General features: G+C 44.3%; 1 protein-coding gene across 1 annotated transcript in view; it reads right to left on the bottom strand.

The window, feature by feature from the left end:
- SMARCC1 (SWI/SNF related BAF chromatin remodeling complex subunit C1) overlaps window positions 1-21,649 on the bottom strand; it is a 90,355-nt gene extending 68,706 nt beyond the window's left edge. Inside the window, exons 1-5 of the mRNA XM_080385764.1 lie at window positions 21,098-21,649; window positions 13,336-13,455; window positions 7,609-7,694; window positions 3,850-3,931; window positions 2,572-2,664 (exon numbers count right to left, since the gene is read on the bottom strand). Coding sequence (XP_080241890.1) covers window positions 2,572-2,664; window positions 3,850-3,931; window positions 7,609-7,694; window positions 13,336-13,455; window positions 21,098-21,634 — 918 coding nt within the window. The 5' untranslated portion in view covers window positions 21,635-21,649. The remainder of the gene's footprint in view (window positions 1-2,571; window positions 2,665-3,849; window positions 3,932-7,608; window positions 7,695-13,335; window positions 13,456-21,097) is intronic.
- Window positions 21,650-22,231: the final 582 nt, after the last annotated feature.

The raw sequence follows: 22,231 nt of genomic DNA, 5'->3' as shown, positions 1-22,231 counted from the left end.
AACAAAGGGAGTAAATCAGAACTACACTAACATGATACCACTGTGTGTCAAAATACCCAAACATGAAAACACTTTTTCTTCTTGCTGGTTTAGCACGTCACTTTCTCAACATATGAGAAGCAACAGATGTACTTCTCATGCTTATGTAGGTGCCACAAACAGTGCGACAAAGCAATTTCTCTGCATATGGTTACAGGCCGTAATTATATTCCTATGGCGTCTACAGGCAAAAAAAATTACTACATGATCTGTTAAATAAATACCTAACACTGCTTAGTGTGACCAGTCGAGAAAACCCTGTCCTTCCCTCACGTGGAGAGCCATAAGGATTCTCCCACATGCTGTGGGGACACACCTCCAGTCTCCATATATTAAGAGTCATTTCCAAGGACAGCCGAAATTCACAGTCTGCAGAATCTTCTGCAGGAGTTATGTTTTGAAACAGTTTGTATGAAAATGTTATTCACAATTTACATTCCACAAACACTTGACAGATTTATTTAAAGGACTTAAGAGCACATGGGATAGTCACAGCCAACAATATGCGAATACCTTATTTAGAAGACAGCATCAAAAGAAGGAAAATTCAAAAAAGCACGAAGATGCATTGCATTATGGTAGCAATATTCAAAGACTAGTCTGCTATCAGGGGCCAAAAAGCAAAGAGCTCCTACACCAAGAGTTCATAGAACTGGGTAAAGGGAGATGAGGTGCTCTGAGCAACAGCAAAAAGGAGAGCTGGAAAGTAGGAAGAATTTAAAAATGCTCCAAAGGAAAGAGCCCTGGTGTGAATAAAGAATCTGCAAAGTGTTTAAGGAACAATGTTAATTCTCCTCCCTTCATTTCCCATGAGCTAAAGATCCTCTTCCATATATCTAATTCGAGCTTTGTGAATTAGATCAGTTAAGTTTCACCTACTTCCTATGGAGCTTTCAAAACCCCATCAGACAATAGACGAACAGAAAGTGTCTCTCAGATGCTAGCCTAACTGAAAACAAAGGGATGGGTACTTTACACTAGAACAGCTTTCAGAAAAAGGTATAAGCAGATTGTAAGGCTTATTCCCTGCCTCTGCTAAACTGAATGTGATTAGAAGCTAAAGACGTAACAAGATGGAAGAATTCTCTAGTGACAAAATGTTTTTCTTGAAGCAGACAGACTTTATGCTAAATCTCACTCATTACCTGTTTTCAAGTTCCTAAATTATTATCCTGACTCTTCTCAAAAAATCCTCAACATTTATAAAGAAAATCAGAAGAAGTGCAACTACCAGAAACCGTAACAGCATCTCCATCAGCAGAGAGAGCAAACATCTTACTGACAGTTCTGTTTATAAGCCCAGAGATGACACTGGCACTGTGCTGGGACAAGAGACACGCAACTCTTCTGCAAGGCTGCAGTCAGAGCAGCGAGGGCTTGGGAACACCAGGGAGGAGGGAGCTACAAGTACTAGGGATGGGGTGGAGGAAAGACAACAGCAACAGGTTAAAGAGAAAAAGTCAAGACAGCGAGCAAGCACAGACATCAACACAAATGCAAGATGAGAATTCAGAGGGAGGGCAAAGAAGCAAGCCCAAAAGGCAGAATTAGGGACAGTCTCTGTTTTTAGTTCTTCACATCCCTTTACACACAAAGCTGCCTTACTGAGAAGTCCCCGAAATCATTCACAGATATAGCATGCTTTGAGTTCACTGTAGACTTCCTTTATGAAAGGAAAATTGAATCATTAACTCCAATTTAAGCAATAACAAGCATCCTGAATCAGCTGAAAAACTACAAGTAACTTGTGAAAAATTACACAACTGAAGTTGGGATTATGATTTATAATCCCAACACAGGAAATACATTCAATGTGGAAAAGAAACACTGTACTTTGGCTACAGCCGTGAATTATCAAAACACAAAAGGCTATCAGACCATCTAGAGTTCACATTCCAGGATTTTTCTCTCAAGACAAGTAAAAAGACTGTTTATATTCTTAAGAGACGAAGCTTAATAGCTTGTTCAGCTCATCATTTCCTATATTAAATTACAATGTGAAGATGTTGACTCTTTTGGAAATATGCTGACTACCTAACAAGCAGGAGTGCTGTTACTTATGCTCTGTTCAGCACAGGCAAGAACAAAAGCAAGTAGAATAAAGCAAAAAAAAAGCAGCAATCATTTTAAGACTAAAGCTTCCTTATGCTGTTCCCACATATCTAGAACAGCTGTATTACATGCTACCTTCTTTGGTCTCAGATTTGGACAAACAATGAGCTTCTGTTTTATATATGCAGGTATTCAACAGCAAATCATCTAGGGCCTGCAGCCAGCTCACCGAGACACCATAACTACTTTTTACTTCAACAGCAATTTCAGATTTACTTCTAGAACAGTTATGACTCCATCTCCATGCGAGGATAACTACTAATGGCATTTTACAAACAGTGAACTTCTGGTCTTAAGCAACTTGCTGCTGCCGCCTTGTGTTGTCAGACAATTCAGATGTAACTGATACGCTGAAGTCAGGTGAATACATTTTATCTTACGACTGACAAAATGTTTTAAGATATGCTATTTAACAATTACCTGGTGACGTTTGACAATATCCTTCAATTTATTAGCCAACTTCAATTCTATATCTGGAATGAGGTAGATGGTTGGTCTGCTCAGACAATTGTTCTAGTGGAGAGAATAGGAAGTTAAATAAGAAATTAGTAGGCCACCTGTGACACAAATCAAAAAATCCCATTAAGACCAGCAATGCTTGAGAGAGCTCAAGAGGAACACGTGGCAGCTTGTGCCATGGCACACTGACCCCAGCTCCAGAGACCCCTGCCACTGCAGTACCTCCTCGGCACACCTCCCCGCCGGAGTCTCACCCAGGGTTTCCTTCTGGTCTCTGCAGATCTGCTGTTAGCTCTGTCAGAGACGTTATCACAGATAAAGGGAACGCAACCCAGCGCAGCTGTTCCCACATTCCTGCTTTCACATCTTTAATGGAAACCCGGTCTTTGATTTCAAAGATTTTTTGATAGGCTCTGGAACACTTCACTTGAAAGGGAACTGAAGTTCCCTGCGTGTCAGCCTCCGGATCTGAATCTGTCCTGTTGCACTGGCATGCAGATTCACACATTTCTACAGTACTGACAGGTACACGTTCGTTTCATTTTGAATTCTAACAGGTACTCTATTACATACTGAAACCACCATGCAATAACAGAAGTTTTAGTATACTAAGAGTACTGTTTATTTTTGCTGTCATTCCTCCTACCTCCACTTTTAATAAGCTCCTGAAAGTCACACCTTGACTATATTATACACTATATATTTTTTTTTTTGGGGGGGGGGGGGAATTAAAAAATTCTGTCATACACAGCAGTTTAAAAAATTTAACTTCAAATTAGTCTCCACACAGCTGTTATCTGCTGTCTTATGGTAACAACCTGTTTGATAAAACAAGCAAGACAGTCTGAAGTGTACCCTAACCTGAAAAAAAGTCAAACCGTTATCAGGCTGAAGGTCTCAAAAACGTCAGCAATTGGATGGGTATGTACAGAACGGTTACTCAGTCCTAAGTGTGACACTTTCACAACATGACAGAGTCACTCGGAATGCCTTCTCCTACCTTACAAAGAGGTTTTTTTCACCCTGTCCATATCCACAGAACATCAGTGAAAACATTCTGAAGTTTTAAAGTAATAATCGGACTTGTGACTAAAATGGGTGGAAGAGGGAGGGAAGAATCTAATACTCCTACAGAAGTCCCGGACATAACTCTTCACTGGGTCACAGCTTAGGTACGTGAAAGGCTAGCGAATCCCTTCCCCGAGCAAGCGAACACAGTCCTGTACATGAGTTTCTTGCCTGCACTAGTGTTTTCTCGATGTTCATGAACATCTCCACGTTTCGATCCATTCGGGATGGATTCTGCAGGTCAAACCTCCGCCTGTTAAGGAAAATTATTCAAAAATATTAAATTCAACTCTCCTCCACTCAGTACTCAAGAATCTTTCACGTTCCACAAGAAAAACAGTGTATCATGGTAGCTACACAAGAACACTTAAAGCACAATCACAAATATTTTTGCTTCACTTGGCAGCCCTCACAAGCAAGAAAAATCACCATGAACCAAATCAACAAAATGCAACTGATTTGTGAAATGTTTAGGAAAAATGAAGGTTGACATTGTCCAACAAAACCCTCTAGCAGGGCTGTGCATTCCACTACAGTCACAAAGGATAATTAAACAGAAACATAATCAAATGGATTTCAACAACTAGATGAGAAAACTCATGAACGAGCTCTGGCATCTCTTACTTCTAGTTGCACCCATCCACCAGTCCCAGACTCTAATCCAGGAAAAACACAGCAAGCCGTCTGCCTGCTATTTTCTAAATTAGTCATCTATTTGCTAACAAGCCACCCCACACAGCACACAGGTAGTCAATAATCCATGTAAGCATTTCATGATCATCTTTATTGGACTCTGGTACTTTAAAGTGTGCTACTGCACTGACAAAGCAAGCAAAAGTCTTGAAATAACAATGTAGATTTAAGAGTATCAGAAATGGGGGGCATAACACAAAATCTGACCTTCTACTGGGAAGAACCACAAGAGCCTCCCAGAGGCATTCTGCCCTATCCGCCTGAGCCATACACATATTCAGAAGTCACGGATGAATCAACTCAGATGAAGAATTTGAATGGTGACCCCCAAGAACCTGAGAGGTCGGACAAGAGCAGCACTAAAGCCAGTCCCTCGCCAGGGTCAGCACTGGCACCACCACACAGGCTCATCCCCACCAGCCAGGGTAAGTAGTGCTGCAGGAGCCTCTCAAACATTTTGCCCTGACCCTTAACAATTCAGCCTTTTCCAAAGCACAATGGTATGTTTAGATAATCAGGTAGTTGACTTTTAGATGTAAAACACTGCCTGGTTTACTTCTGTACCTCCCAAGTTTTGAAAAAAAAGCTGTTGCTGGAGTCTGAAAATGTTCTTAACTGGAGCGTCGAGTTGGTGTCCAGGAGTGGCAATACTGGCAGGAGGAATTTCAGTGCATAAAATAAAAAAATACCCTGTACACTGAACACAGTGAAAAGGCCATGCACATAATTACCATGCAGTGACTGATAATGCTTTAACACCCCAACTTAAAAGACAAGAATTTATTCCAGTGCCCAAATCTAATGACAGTTTCTTTTAAACACATGCTTGCTTCCAGTAACACATCAAATCACTTTTTAAAGTTTATAAACATATGATGAAGGTAAACCAAAGCAAGATTGATTTTTAGTCACAAAACCCATTACGACACAAGGATGACATCAAATCAATATTACACTACTGAACAAGGACACTTCAGCTGAGACCACCATGTTCTCCGTCACTTGAGGCTCTCCAGCACTCAGAAAGAAGCTGCCCATGCAGGTGGTGCTGGTAAATATGCTGCAGTGCTGGGCAGCACCAGAAATACTGACTGCTCATGAATGACAGCTTCTATGCTAAAGCAGTATCACGGTCTCTTCCCTTCACACTAAGGGCATGGTAAACAAGTCAAAGATAATACCCTGGAATATTTATTAGAATAGTCTTTTTAAATTTTAAAATAAGTTTATGACCACTTTAAATAGCGTTGTGCGTGTTGAAAAGTTTACACTGACTTCCAGAAGTAGGGCCAGTCATCAAGAAGTCTGTCAGTTCACTGCACAACACAATTTAATTAAGTATTATAATAGGATTTTAAGAGCCAAGATCAAGCAACTGCTCCACTATGCAGCTTCATAGTCTGTATGCAAAATGCATCCTTCTTGGATGCAATGGTTTCAAGGAGGTGCAGAAAGATAATCGCCAAATAAACACAGACTAACCTAGACACCTAATAAAGTCTTCAGCACCTATGAAACAAAGACACTTCAGGCATTGAAGTTCGACCAAAACTTTTTACATTTGGTTGCCTGAAGTCTGCATTACGTATTCATTTAATGCTATATATACGTCCCCAAATTCCTGCCTGCTTTTGAAATCCATACTTTAAAAGAGAAGCATGTCAACACATTAAGAAATAGCACTTTTCTCAGTTTCCCATTTAGGTACAACAGCAGTACTAAATTTTTCCTATCCTTTATTTAACTGATACCCTCTGACAGGTTTTAGCAAACAACTACTTGAATTGCAGTGATAGACAAGGTATGTCCAGCTGCACTGGATAAGTGCATTTTTCAGACATACCTATTATGACGAGGAAAGGTACTTCTCCTATAAGACAGATCATTCACAAACAGGTTAAGCAAGAGCGACAATGCATACCATTAAAATAAATTTTTTACAAAATCATAGTTCAGGCAAAACACCACATATTATTTGGTTGAGTCAGTGAAGGATAAATTCCAAGCTCTAAGTCTGATCCTTAGAGTTAAATTCAAGTATTACTTCCCTCTACACCCCACATGCACAAACACAAGACACTACCCACACTAGTTTTGAGGAATCGGCAAGAGAGTGAGAAGAGAGGAGGCGAACACCACATATCTGTGTTTTGCTGACAAATTTCAATGACTGAAAACTAAATTCGTTTGGAAAAAAATGGAACATTTAAGTATTCATTAAGTAGGAGCCATTTAACTCCTTTATCTTAAAGCAAAGAGGTAGCAAGACACTCCTGAAATATACACCACACACAACACTGTAACCATGTGTCACGTCCTAGGTGCTGGCAGTATTGGAGTAGGAAAAAACCTGACAGCAGCTTACTCATACCAGCTTTCCAATGCACCCCCCTCAGGTATCAATTTAGCTGATACGAGTACAAACAACTCCTAAAAACAGCCAACCGTACCAAATCAATTTATTTTTGCCTTTTAATTTGCTCTTGAGGATAAGAGAAATACAATCAGTTCCAGGGATTCTGTTACAGGTCTGCACAACATCAGCGCAGAAACTATTTAAATTCATGTACAAGAACAATCTTTGCTTACTTTTACTTATTGGCTTTTCATCCTCAGATTTGTTCCAAAGTTCTCAAATGTAGTAATTCATGCTACCGCTGCTTGGAAAGAGGATTATAACTTAGAAACACACAGGTCAAAATAATACTGCGATGTCACGTGAATAGTTTTAATACTAAAGTCTATAGCTCCACGAGCAACGTTTCTAACTACTTATGCTCCCCATTTATGGAGGTGATAAGCAATGGAAAACTGAGCATTTATTACTATCTATATAATGCTTCATATTTCCCCAACTAACTGAACTCTATACTCACTACAGTAGCAAAGATTTACACCTTATAGGTGAGGAACAGCGATTCTAAGTTACCAGTTAATTTACTCAGGCATACAGCAAGTAAACAGCAAAAAAGAAGCCTCAAGCTTGTAATTAACTCCCAGCCTACAGGCTCAGGACCTTACACTTGAAGAACTTATCTTTAAATAAAGAAGTGGGGGGGGGTGTCTTTAAAAAGCTACCATCAGCAAAACAGGAAAAAAAAAATTGCCTCTTCCCATCTCCGACTCCCTTGCCTACCCAATTCTCCAGAAAGTATTAAAACTTTTAAGTAGTTTGCATAGGCATTTCATGTGCTTGATTTCATGCAAAAGGTGTATAAATCAAAAATAAAAACTTACCAGCCCTGTTCATTCTTATATTTGTAAGCAGCACCAAGAATGTGACATAATGTACCTCCAGCTTTGAAATCCATGAAGCACTTTGCCTGGAACCCAAAACAGAAGCGAAAACAGTGACATTGACTTCTGTGTAATTAAACAAATACATTCTTGTTCACTAAGTTTTAAACATCTAAATTATCAAATGCATACTTTAAGTTTCAGATTAATTACTTTGGAGTTTTACACTCTCCTTTAAGGATGTTTCAAGAAGATTAAATGCATTTGGTTTAAGTAAAATTCTTTGTGTTTGCAAGAACAACCTGATACATCTGAAAACTCCAAGTCCTCCTTTATGCACACCGCTTGCAAAAAACCTCCTTGCATAGCTGTAAAACAGAAATCCAAACTACTGTCTGAACACCCATTTCACAGTAAATAAAACCTAAAATCATAGCTGTCAGTTAAGAGGCTCTTCATCTGTATAAAGTAGACCAAAACAAATCATTAGAAATGCAAACCTAAAACCCAGGCTCTACGCTCACTATGGCTCCTAAAGCTCTCCATTCACATCTCTCGCCCACCGCAACGGCAAGCTGATTGTTAAAGGTCTGAAAAGGTCACCGTGTAGATCTGCCCTGAAATACTAAATCCAACTCATTTCTTCACCATCCATTTTATAGACTACAGCTGAGTCACATGTTTGTAAACAGGTACTCCGGATTCAAGAACTGAAATTCAACTAGGAGCACGAGGAGACTGAAAAGCTCTACCGAGTCCCACCAAGTCCCTTCTCTAAAAGGTTACTAAAAAAGCAAGACTGCTCCCTACACAGAAAGGTACATTTTTCTGATAAACTACAGTTTTGAATTATCTTTGCTGTTTGACTAATACCTCTGGTTAGGATGTTTGCATGTGCTCGGCAAAAGCAAGCTACTGTCAAAGTCACCCCCAAAACAGCAGGCAGCCGGACAGCACAGCTGGAGCCAGGACCAGGGAAAGGCACCACCAGGAGCTATTTCAGGCACGGCTCGTGAGTACGGACACACAGGATGCTGGAGGCTCTCCACACAGCATTGGGAACAGGAGGGAGAAAAATTTGCAACAGCACTGGTGAACTAACCAGGGATAAGGAAAGCAACGTAGGATAACAGAGCAAATACAAACTGTTTCTGTCCACCAGGCCTCCTCTTTACAGTTACAGAATGGTTTCCAATGTAACTAATAAACTGATCCACCAAAAAGCGGTATTTTTTCCCCCACCTTTCTCCTTCAGTTCTTATAAAATGTAAAAATTCATTTACAAACATGCACTCAAGTCAGACTACCCTGGAACACTTCTATTGACTGCAGTGCCAAACTGTTTGCGGCAGCTTTTATACAGGGTCAGAAGGACTTCAAATAGATCTGAAGTCTGGGAAACAGACCTGTTTACCCGAAGAAGCCTTTTTAAAAGCACGCTGTTCTAACAATACACTGAAATGACAAAAAGAGGCAGGTCCAGCACCTAGCTAGGCTTCCACAACAGATCCGTGTATTCTGGCCCGAAGCCCCAGGAAGGAAGCCCCCCTGCAGGAACACAGCCCCACACCCCCAGCCCCACAGTGCACGGCTGTGCAGAGGGGCACTCTGAGCTGACCCCTTGCCATGTTGCTCCATGCGCTGCAAGATGCTCAACCACTTACTGGAATAGGAAATGAAACCTATCTCCCCATGCACATGCTAAACATCCAGCCCAAGATCGGTCAGTTTTGTGTTTCTCAGTAAAAATAGAAAACTTTTACAAGTCACAAAGCAGAATTTGGGGAGCTCTCTAACAGACAGGTTCCCAGTACCATCAGTTTTCTGCAAGCTGCCTCCTGCTGGAACTAGAGAAAGCACAAAGGTGGAGCCACTGCAAAGACAACAGGATTCCTAGAGTTTTTCTACATCGGAAATGTTTCCGATCTAGCTTCTACCTCATTTTTTAGATCAGAACAGGTAATTTTCTTTCAAGTCCATTATATTACACCTCAGGAGCATTTCCTAACACAGAATGAACACCAAATTACAGACAGCCTTAACACTGCTGACAATCATTTCAAATTCATTTTGCAGCCAGGCAAAAATGGTAGCATGGGATCTAAACGAAACATTGCCTTCCTTGGCTCCAGAGCTGCTAATGGAAAACAAAGCAGTTCTGTGAGATATCGAATACACCAGTGTCCAAGAACAACATAAAAAAAGATCCTTCACAAGCATTCAACAAGAACAGAACTGCTCCTGGTCTACCATCTGTTTAGAGCCCTACTGCGCACAGAAAGTAATAAAGAGAGCTCAAAGCTGCCATACGGGTACTTGCCAGTTTATGAGCCACATGCTTTTCAGTACTATTCTTAGCAAACTGAAGTCCTCTACAGATGAAGCAGTCTCTGATCAGAAGCTTGAACGAAACCAAAATGTTTTAACACATGAAATTATTTTATTGCCATAAGACTTGGCTCCAAGAATACAAGTGTTGGTTTACAACCACGCAAGCAAACGCTGGCTGCTCTAAAAAGAAAAATAAACCTCAATACAAAACCAGAAGACCCACAGTAAGGAGCGTTTCAGCAGCACTAGCATGGAAGTTGCTGTTACTTATCTTCAGCTGTCCTACACACATAAGGTCATCCAGAATCGACCTTTCCCTTTTTGCTGACACACCAGACATATCGCACAACTTAATCACACAAGACACAATGACCACAGCAAAGCTTACCTCACCTGCATTTTGGGAAACTGTTGGTCCCACCGCTGTACCCAACGTTAACCCACATTACATCTTTCCATGACAGGGCCAGAGCTTTCTGCGCTCCCAAGGCAGTTCTGGAAGGCAGCCCTGCAGCCTGGCACAGGGCTCAGTGATGCAGGAGGCCCCAGCAGCACAAGCAACTGCAGCAACTCAGGCAACTTAGGATATTACTACCACACCCAAGAAGTTCAGCCAGTATTTAACCACAAAAAACTATACAAATCTTTTTCATGGACGTGTCAGTTTTTTTGAAGTGTCAGCAGACTCTAGCAAGACACTCCCGTTAAACTGTGGTAATTCCTATTAGCATAAAAGCAAATAACTTTTAACAATTGGACAAAACCTGTTCGGCAGAAGACAAGCAGCTGTCAATAAACCAGATTCCCTTCAAAATTTTTACTCCAAATCCATCATAAAAAGGCAATTAAGACCAACTGACCTTATGATTTGCCATCTTAAGGGTTATTAACTTAGTACAGCCTTTATGTGAAACATGCAAAACTGCCTTTAAGAGAATTAATCAGCTTTTTCAAGCATCAGTAAGGTTAGACAACATGCATTTAAATGCAATAATGAGAAGACACGCACAGAAGTCAAGCTGTAACAATCCTTCATTTACTCTAGGTCTATTCACACTCTGTACTGTCCGGCATCCCTGCCAAGGACAAGAGCTTAAACACAGAATTATCGACCTTCTCTCAAATAGATCAGGGTCTATTTCATCTACTCAAAGCACCAAGCAAAACATTTGAATTTCATTTCAGAAGATGCAGTCTGCGGAGATGTAGATGCAGTCCAGGTAAACCTCTGTGAACTCAAATACTGATGGAAGAGACCAGCTTCCCTTTGCCTCCGACTGCTCCAGCACTGCAGAACAGGGAACAAGTGTGAGGGACACTGGCTGGTACTTGGAAAATAAGCGCCAAGGCTCTCGTGTGAACTGGAGTAACAACCTTGGTTTGACATGTTCTCACCAGCAAGTGCTCCTGGCGAGCCACGTCCTTGTGCTTTGCCAACAACTGCAATTCCCCAGAACAACATCTAACCTCAGACAGGCTGCACCGATAAGGGGAAACTGCAGCATGCGCTATGGGGAACAGCATCACACAAGTGACTATAAATGGCAGCCTTTAGCGATGGTGGTTGTGAGCAAGTCACACATTGAAGACTTCTGCAGTCATCCACAGGTACATAGCACTCAAAGTTTTGATGACTTGGGGTTGTTTCTTTTAGACAAGCATGACCTCCTCCTCTTCAGCTTCAGATCCTCCCTCACCAGGAACATGGTAATAATGAACAGCCAGTTGCTAAGACAGCCACGGACTTTTAACCTCTTTTAGTTTCATTCGGTTTCTTTTCAGTGGAAGTCTGCAATAGCTTTTCAATAAATTTTTGGAGATCAGCAATGTCACTTAAAATGTCCCTTCGCCCTCCCGAGTCAGACGCAGTCCTGTAAAACAGAAGCATTCTGCACACCTTCGAAGTGCTATGGTAGAATAACAAAGCCTCCATTGCAGCCTGAACCAGTAGCAAGCATAGTGGAACACAGGAACAACATATTTACAATGCCACTAAAATCTTTATTACTCACTCTGAAGATAAGACAAATTGATTTAAGACTTGAGAGCACTCGAATGGTTTTATCAACTTGTTGAATATCGGTATTTTTACAGTCTACACTGCCATACCAAAATAAAGCACTGCCATGTTCCCTCTGTCCCTAGAGTTCTCACAACCACCGAGGCAGCAGGCGATCAGAATGGAAGAGATGGTGAGTGACACCTCAATGGCATCTTGTGGTGCTTCTGTGTGTTCCTAAGCACCAAGAGATTCACACAATAACTATGGCTGAAACCTCCTCTTCTGAAGAAAACACGTGTGAATTCACACTCCTCACAAAGGAAGCTGCATAAGCAAAACATCTGGGGAAAAAATCACCACAAAAAAGATACTATTCTGTACATGGTGGACCAAAGAAGACGGGGTACTTTCAATAGTTTTCAGAACAACTGCCATTTATGACATTGCAATCAGTTACAAATATTTCAAGCTTGGTACGTACATCTAAACAGAACGCTAGACTGCATGACCTTACATTCCCAGTAAGCATTCTGTGACAAAGACAAGCAAAGACCTTGCCGTAGACTTCCCCAGTGCTTACACATGCATTTTTGACAGTTGTCTTGACCCACAAAACCTGCCCCAAGTTGGCCAACTGGGTGCTTCGATACCATGCTGCAGTCCTTGCCCTTCTCAACCAAAATCCTTCTGCTACTTTGTCCTTCCCATTTGCTGCATCCCTGGTCCCTCTTCTCAGTGGTTTAGACTTCACACTCACTTGGACAAGATTCATTTGGTGGTAGGCAGGGGTTCCAAGCACAGTGGGACTGGCCTTTGAACACAATCACTTGGGTACTATGCTAAAGATGTGCCAAGTTTCAATTTTAAATAAGCAACCCTTAAAATGTTGATATTGTTTCTGTATACCAGTATCTTGAGTGAATGGAAAACCATCCTGGACTAATTAGGTAACTATGTACTATTAAAGAACACGGTAAAGCCACTTTTCAGTATTATATAGCATTATAGGTTTGAAGTTTTATCAACAGAAAACCCCAATTGAAACTTGCTTGCTTTGCAAAGTACGTGCTATTCCATCAGTTTAGGATGCAACAGTCCAAACAGATTTTACTAAAATTCTACGTAAGCTTGTAAATTTTAAGTTGAAATTAAAGCCTTTCCACCACATTCAGGAAATCATTTCCAAATGTACAGAAAATAAGCTGTATTACATAGAAAATCTGCTTTTAAGGAGGAGCGTGCTATTTCACCCCTTCCAGAGGACACAGAAACGAAAGCCTTGGACTAAGCGCTGATCTCCCTCCCAGTCTCCTGGAAGGAAACCAGTGGCACAGACACTAGAGGAAGAACGAAGTATGCTGTTGTAATAGCGGTGGGTTAACTCCAATACTCACAGGAAGCTTTGTGAAGGCAGGATTGGTGACATGTTTTCCAAAGGCATCTTCCTGGAATTGCAGCAGCTGCACCACCAGCCCAGCCAGTGTTTTATTGGTAGGAGCATCTGCTTGAACATACTGAAAGACAAAAAAAACCCAGCACACGCTTACTTGGGACAGTGGATAATAAAACATGTAGACTGGTCTACTAATTCCCCAGACCCACTTTATCAGTTGTAGAGCAGAGTTTTAAGATTTAAGGATCACTGTGTGTCCGGGAAGGACGGGGGTGTGTGCACAGGAGAAGCACCAAGCACAAACATTTTTTAAGCTTTAGTCTTAAAATACAACACGTATCTGTGAATCATTATCAGCTCATCATGGCTGGTGGTGTTTTACAGATAGAGATTAACTACTTCAATCTGATTTGTAGTTCCTAATAAAGGAACAAACTAATTCTGGCCTACACAAACACAAAGCTTTCTACAGCAACTTTACAGACTCCTTCTGTAATCAACTGCTACACATTCAACCCCAGAGCATCCATTTGGTACTACGCAGCACGTCACATACGGAGAGGAAAAACCAATCCAGACAACCACATCTGCAATACTCTGCGACAATCTAAGCATTTCCCAAGGTGGCACCTCTAATAAAATGCATATATGTAAAAGGGGAAATCACAGCATGGAATATAAAAAACCTCCCAAGGCTGCTGTGTTTTCATTACTCCTAATATTACAGGATTCACTTACTGGATGTAATCTCACCATGCCAGAAGACTACTAAGAGTAGAACCAACATTGATGTAGAATATTCAGCAATATTAGCTACCCGAGTTATTTACCTTGATAACGCTATGAGCCACAAGGCCTTTGCTCTTCCCTCAAAGAATTCTTCACAAGCCACTTAAAATATTGAGCCAGAGCCCTCAAAGGTTTAAAACAGCAGCGTTAAACTGCAGTCAACCTCACTAAACTTTCCAAAGCACCATCTACATAGCAGAAGTTAAGACAAAGACACAGACTTTTCCATGACAGTTTCACAGTATCTGACTCCGAGATGCAAGCTCCTTCAGCACTTGAGGGACAGGGACACACATCTGAGAAATTAAATCTTCGCAACTCAAAGGACACAGATACCTGTAAGATTCCCCAGGTGTCCTGCCTTGTGTATAAAAGCTAATCTAGAAATATGAGCCTATAAAGAACAGAAAGCTGAATTTCCAAAGCCGCATTTTTCTTAGTCCTCTTCCCTCCCCCAGGAAAGGCAGGTAACTGTGACCGTTTTATCCAATTAATAACTCCTATCAATTTACAACAGCTACCACAGAGATATGATGAAGCAGCAATAACAGTCAGTCTTTATCACTGCTAGAATCCAGCTGAAGATAAAGACTTCTGCTCTTAGGCTTTTTTAAAAAACCTCTAGACCCTCTCACTCCTCTCAGCTAGCAACTATTCTTTATAATTTTTGGACTGGAAGCTCTGGGTGCTGCAGCTGGATTCACCAGAGCAGTTTAAGCAATCTTTTGTTGGAATTACTGATCTAAGGATGGCAAAACGGAGTGTGCGACTCGCTCAGATGCCCCAGTTAATCCAGCATCTTTACTGAAAAACCCATCCCAGGCTCTGCACTCGCTTACCAGGTGCTGCAGCTCAGCGGGCAGCATGCCATTCTCTTGCCTTTGTTACAAGTGGCAAAATTCTCCCACAGGGAGGCACAGGATAATACTTAAACCGCTACTGGTAAATTTGCCAGAACCCTTTTTATCAGTGTCCTGAGGGTTGCTAAACCAAGAAGGATGATTACCAAAATGCATGCAGTGCTGTGTATTTTTGTATCTGTTAACGGAAGATTTACCTTGTACTATTTTTTGTATAGTTTAAAAATAAGTGACTATCATACCCTACATCCATGCACATCCTGGAAATCACAGCTAACAGCCCTCAATCTCCCATCATTTCGCACATTCAACCTTTTGCACCACCACCTTATGCAAGTCTGAATAAAATTCTGAGCTTTTAATTCAACTATGCCAATTATAATGCAATCAAACAAATGTAAATTAAAAGGTGCAGGCAAAACAGCTATCTGCTAAACTACAGATTGAGGATTTGCAAAAATATGAAAACAAAAGCACAGCAAATCCAAGTGTCAGACTTCATATTAAATAATCCCATTTCTATTAGCAGGATAGCTTTGATTTTGAACACCTTCACATGTCATACACATTAAATATGTTCAAAAAGCAAAGCCACTGGTTCCAGCTTAAGCCCAGCTTAAGACAGATATATATTTTTCCCAGTAAACAGAGTACATTGTAGTAGTACAGCTTTAGTTTTGCATGGGAGGCCTACTCCAGGAAGATAAAAAGATGCAAAAGCAACTTTTGTATATCTTATCTGAAGCTACACAGCCTTCATTCTGGCAACACTGAACACAGAAAACCATAACCATTAAAACTCATTTAATGGGGGGGAAAAAAACCTCTTTACTGCTACATTTGCTTTTTTTGTACAGGATAAAAGTCTTAAAGTTTTCTGCAACATGTTTAACACTGTATTTAAAATTAATAAAAGCACCCCAAAAATGCATACAACGGAACAAGGCAGCAAGCATTGATGGCTCCTACTACCAGTAAAACAGAAGGATAAAGCAATTCTGTGCTTGTGGCCATCATTTAACACGAAACAAAAAACTCAACCACCAACCCAAAACCTTGTAATTCCACTAATTTACCTCTCAACCCATACAGTCTACTTAAACTCACAGCTTCTTTAGGGCACTTAGAACAAAACTGCCTTCAGCATAACCCCCTAGCTAAGGTTCTCTCAGTTCCAGTTTCAGGAGCCAATAAGTCACAGGGACATAATTCATGAAAATGATAACCAGAGACAGAACGTACTCTTCACACAAACAAGGCAACAAAAACAGAAAATGAAAAGCAATAAGGAGATAGTAAAAGTTTAGGTTTCTTTGTCACCCACAAACGAGTCACAAGGTAACACTGCCTGCTGTAAACAAGGTGGCTCTAAACACTGATCACTGCAACCTCAGTCAAAAAAATGACCCCAGAAGTGGTGGTCTTGCAGTGACTTACTGTGTGTTTTTTTCAGACGTTTTCCTTCAGGAGGGGACACCAAACACATTTACATGAGAAGACACCTTGGAAAGTATATTCTTAGACATGAAATTTTTCAGGCACTTACTCCTTTACTTGCAGATCCCACTTTTACCTCTTGCAGGAAGCACTGCCAGCTGGGAGCTATCAGAAAGGAAGGTAACATCAGGAACCCCGACTCATTATTTTGTCAGAGGTTCCCCCTAAACAATAAGGGGGGAAAACCCACCCTCCTTCAAAAGGAAACACAAAAGACTCCTCTCAATTGCTTATGTACACTAACCAGCAACACAAACAGATGTTTAAAGCATCAAAATCAGTAAGATTATTCCCTGATCAATACGCAGTGGGTTTGAGGGGACCACAGAGGACCAAAGTCACAACAGATATGCAAGTTTTCCATCAGTCTCCACAGCAGACAGAAGCAGAAAATGATTCTGCAGCAAATAAAGGTTTTTAAACAGAGAATTCCAGAAGGCAGAAATGATGCTCTGTTCTGATACACACACCTTTGGCATAAGAGGATTTTGTTCAAGTGCTGAAATACCAAAGCCACATTGACACAGCAAAGATTTTTCTACCGTTTCCACGTCCACTAGAAATACAAACCCACCCACACGTCCTTACAGCAGCAAAGATGTATGGTCAGAAGTCTTAGACTGTAACTCAAATCATTCAAGAAGTGAGAGTAACCACTAGCAGAGGAAATCACTGCCCTTCACCAGCAAGATCTGCCATTGCAGCTGCACTGGAAAGCTTCTGTCACAGACGTTAAAGGACATTCGTACACCCGGTTTTGATGTGGTTAGTGACCTCAAATAACCACATTATGGCTCTGCATTGTAGCCCTGTTGCACAAATCCTTTCCTTCTCCTAAACAAAGAACATTTCAGCTCAGATCACTGAATAACAGGGAAAGGAAAACCAACATTAAAATACTTTGATCTAGGTTATAACCCTTGTTCCTTTCTTAAAGGCGAGAACACAAAAGAGCTGCAGACACTGCGAAAATGCTCCCTCAGATTAAATCAAAGTCAGTCACTGAAGAAATACTTGATAAGGTTAGCACCGACAGGGGAAGTCGGAGCCAGCAGAAGGAGAACTACAAATCCTCTAAATTCAGCTCTTGGCTGGCAGTGAACAAGCAGGTGGTCTCCAAACAGACATCTCTGGCTGCAACAACTGCCATTTCATAACAGCTGCCAAGAAGCAGTTCGTCCCTCCTCGCTGTCGGGCTGAGGCTTATTAATAGAAGGGCATAAAGGGATTCCACACTGCTGCCTGCTGCTATCGTCCTGCAGTAAAACAGATATGCTCCACTGGCAACAGTCCAACACCTTGCAACAGCACCACTCCATTAATGTGGAAAGAAAACTTATTATCCTACACTTGCTACTAGTGCAAGCAGGTCCCAGATACTCTACAAACCACCCAGACTTCCAAGCGATGATACCTCCTCATACCCTGCACAGTTCGGTGTCCATACGGGCAGCCCACACCACCTTAAATGGTGAATTAGAAGACAGGACAATGCTCCACTCACTCTTTAAAAAGCAAACCCAAACACCCTCCTCCCTGCCCCCCAAAAAATCAGTTTTCCAACCTTGTCTCACAGGGTAGGGCACAGCTTCCAGAGCCACCGAGTAGCTGAAGCTCGTACAGACCAATAAATTGAACTGGACACAATGAACACACTGGGAACAGTCCTTAGGGACTACAGCTGCAAGGCCAAGGCTAGTTTCTGCATCCTTCATATACATACTCAAAAAAATCCCAAACTATCTTAGGAAGATATTTTTCAATACAAGAAATAACTGTTTTAGGACAAGCCGTTTTAATAAGAGCGATTTGTTGCTGAATGATAAAGGAACTACGCAAACAACACATAATATTAGAGATCACCAAGCATTAATACAATAAAAAGTGAATTGCCCAGTTTACTTTTGAACTATAAATTTCTGCTTCTAGCGGACACCTTGATGTCACCAGTTAGCCTACCCAAATGCTATGAAAGCCTGTTGTATCCTCCAGGCCTGGAAAACCACAGCATAAACCCATTTCCAACTCACAAGGAAGAAAGGCTCAAACACCTGTACTGCCGTCCAGAAGGAGATGACCTCCTGCAACCCTCAAAGCAGAGAAATAGCTCAGAAAGACTTCCCTACATCACACGCACACAAAAATAGGGAGCGGGAAGAAGTTTAGAGTAAGCGATTAAGTTTTCTGTCGTTACGTTTGTTGCCACTAACGGCCCCTCCAGTGTTCCTTCCGTCTTTACAGGCATCCTCCACCCAAACACCTGAGCCTCCCCAACACAAGCTCCTGACACATGCCGTCTTTCTGCACATCCAGGGAAGGGCCTTCCTCACCACCAGCACTTTAGCCAAAAAGAAACAGACTTGAAAGGTTTGTGCCAGGAAAACCACATCACAGCAACGCAGGGCTACAAACCCCACATTGGGGCCTAAAACAATTTATCAAGAGGTCTCTGACAGAGACAGCACACTGCCTAGGCAGCCCACTCCTCCCTGTCAACGAGTTCTTCCAATATCCAGTGCGAGTCTTCCACACTACTACTTAAACCTCTCACTTTTTTAGGTCTACTCTAGAGACATGGAGAGCTCCCAGATAGTTGAAGACTTGCCTAATCTAGAGACAAGAATGAGAAGATTTGCAGTTGCAGTTCTCTAACTCCCTCCTGGCCCATCGTGACTTCTGGATCCTTGACCAAGCTCACTGCTGCTCACTGCTGCTCTGGGGACTCAGTCTGAGCAGTCCCCAACATCCCCGGGCTCCCAGAGCCAGACACAACGCCTACTACAGCTGACGGCTTCACTGCCGAGACGTAGGCGTATCCATTTTTAAGGGTATAAACTGCACAAAAGCCAGCTATAATCACCATGCACTTTTCTGAAAGAAGTCACGCCCCTACAGCAAGATGAAAATAGACACAAGGTAAACTAGAGTCCGTTTACCACACATGAAAAAGGAATTAACACTTCTATTTAGAGTATTAAGGATACATCTTTAAACACCAATAGCATCGGTTTCCTTGCCTCCCCAAACAAATAATTATCTGGTTTTTCCCAAAGGATTTTACACAGCAGTATTTTGAAATTCACTTGCCCAGTAAAGGTTTCCTCTTAGCCCAATTCTAATTACCTTCTAGAGTTTAAGAAATAAATCAACCCATCTAATTTTTATAACCAGTAATACTGTGTAAACCAATTATAATAAAGGAGTTTTTCTTTGGCACACAAAATGAAAGCTCCCGTTCCAGAACTACACGTAAAAGGCCCTGCCAGGCCAGTCCGCTGAGAACCAGCTTGTCTAGATAGCTTTGATTCACAACAGCAAGGGACAATAATCGTTAATGCTTTTAAGAAGGTGACTCGCTCTTCTGCCAAACGGCAGATGCCAGTTCAAAGTTACTTCAAAAGTTTATTGTGTTCTTGTGGGTGTTCAGTTATGAAATGAAAGAACACTTCTCAGAAGTCTAGAAACAGTGGAGAAGCACAACCAAAACTCTGTCAAATTGGAAATATATTTTTGCGTTACAATTTCCCCAACAGCATAAAGAGCTTAAGCTGCACACTTGAATGAGGACCTCCACCCCGCCGTACGGAAGCCGCTGTGTGCGGCTGTGCCAGAGCAAGCTATGTGAAAGGACTGGTAACACACACCTGAACACGTTCTGGTTTTTAACCCAGACCAGCTCAGACACCCGTTTCAGAGCACGGCCACGTAACTAATCCCATCAACGGCACCCGCAGCACAACGGGCAGACCTGGCGGCGGGTTACTGACACCAGCAAGTGGAGGGATGTGCCACAAATCGCAGGTAAATATAGAGACTAAAGCACCGCTAGGCTGTCCAGCATCTCCCCCCCCCCCGATATCGCCCAGCCCCAGCTAATCCTCTCGCCAGGATTGCTGCAAAGCTGTCTAGACAGATGTGTCTGTCTTCTGGAAAGTTCACATCAGGTAATTTTTCAAGGCTTAGATACTGAAAGAAAGTTACAAAGCCGTCGTACAGGAAAAGCACTGGAAAAGGCGGCACGGGAACAGGGAGCACAGGGAAGGGGAAGAGCAACACAAGGGCGAGGAGCAGCGAGCACCGGCAGCGAGCTGGCCTGGGCTGCGGGCCACCCGCGCAGCACCGTGCCCAGGGGAACGTGCTACCGAACGGCTTTTTTATTTATTTATATTTCTTTTCTTCCTGTTTTCAACACACTTGACACCTCAGGGGCGCGGTTTAAGCGCAACCCGTGTGAAACGCTGGCGAGCTGAGCCGGGGCTTGCCCACACACGAAAGTTCGGGCTGCGGCTCGCCTCGGCGTGAACACGGGGGGTCCGGGAGAGCGCAGCGCAGGGAGCCCCCCCCGACCCGACCCGCCGAGGCCGCGGCCCAGGGACCTCCCCGCCCTGCCCCGGCACGCCCCGCCGACGCCGCGGCCCAGGGACCCCCCCCGGCACGGCACGGCCCGCCGAGGCCGCGGCAGGAGGCGCCGGGCGCAGCGGTGAGGCCACGGCTGACAAAAGCCGGCAGGGCCGGGCAGGGTCCCCCCGCCTCACCCGGGCTGGTCCGCCGCGGAACCCGCCGCCCCTCCGCGGAAGGGGCCCCCGAGCGCCCGCGCCGCCCCCTGCCCGCTCGCACCTTCTTGTAGTGCTTCCCCAGCCAGACGCGGACCGAGTCGAGCTGGGACACCGTCTCCGGGCTCTCCCAGAACTTCCCCGTGGGGCCGCCGTCCTTCCGCCGCGCCACGGCCAGCACCGCCAAACCGGGCCCGCCGCTCACCGCCACGGCCGCCCCCGCCGCGGCCGCGGGCCCCGTCCCGCCGGCCGCCACCGCCGCTGCCATTGTTACCCTCGCCGAGCGCCGCCACCGCGGCCCTGCGCCTCCCACCCGCCTCACGCCGCGCATGCGTCGAACGCCGCAGGCCCCGCCCCCTCGGGCATGCTCGAGAACCCGCTCCTCCCCCGCCCGCTCGCCGCCGCCGCCGCCCGGTGCGCCCCGCTCCCGCACCGCGCCTCTTCCCGCTCCCGTCCCGCCGCGGGCCGCCCCCGCGCTGCCGCCCTCAGCGCCTGCGCCCCGTCGGGCCCCCCCCGCGCAGCCCCGCCGCCATCTTGGCGCATGCGCGGGCGGCCCTTTTCGCTCAGCGCGGGGCGGGCGGTGCGCGCGGCCCCTGCGCATGCGCGGCCTCCCCTCCCCCCCCAGCCCCGGCAGACACGCACGCGCGCTGCGCCCCGCCGGTCGTTAGCGCGGGCTCGCCTCAGGCGGGGGGCGGGCTCGCGGCGCTCCCCCCAAACACACCTCCGAGCCGGTGAGGGGGCCCGCGGTGCCCTCGACCCCGCGGGGTGCTCAGGCGTCCGGCGGCGCCGCCCTCCCCCGGCCCGGGCGGGTCGTAGCCCCGCGGCGCAGGGGCGCGGGTGGCCGGAGCTCCGTTACCCGTGCCCCGGTGTCCTGCCCGGTGCCAGCGCCGCCCTCGCCTCGCGACTGGGCCCTCCGTGCTCAGCCCCGCACAGCGGCACCGGGGGCGCGGCCCTCCGGGCCCGGCCGGCACCCCTCGGTCATCCTGCGGGCCTTGCGCTGCCGGAGGCGCTGGGTGCCTGGGGCAGGGAAGCATTTTCCTGTTCAAAAGCAACGCTGGTCTTTTGGTCCTGGCCCGCCGCTGGCACTAGTGAAATTTTTAGCAGGCTGAAATTTCTGATGCCACCTTTTTGGCGCTGCATTGCCCCTTGCATAGGAAAACACTTCCCTGCTGTGGAAGGAGGTACAGTGGAGATGCGT

Source organism: Falco punctatus (genome assembly GCF_963210335.1).
Source record: "Falco punctatus genome assembly, chromosome: 4".
In the NCBI taxonomy this organism is placed as follows: Eukaryota; Metazoa; Chordata; class Aves; order Falconiformes; family Falconidae; genus Falco; species Falco punctatus.
This window is presented reverse-complemented; position numbering and strand designations above follow the sequence as displayed.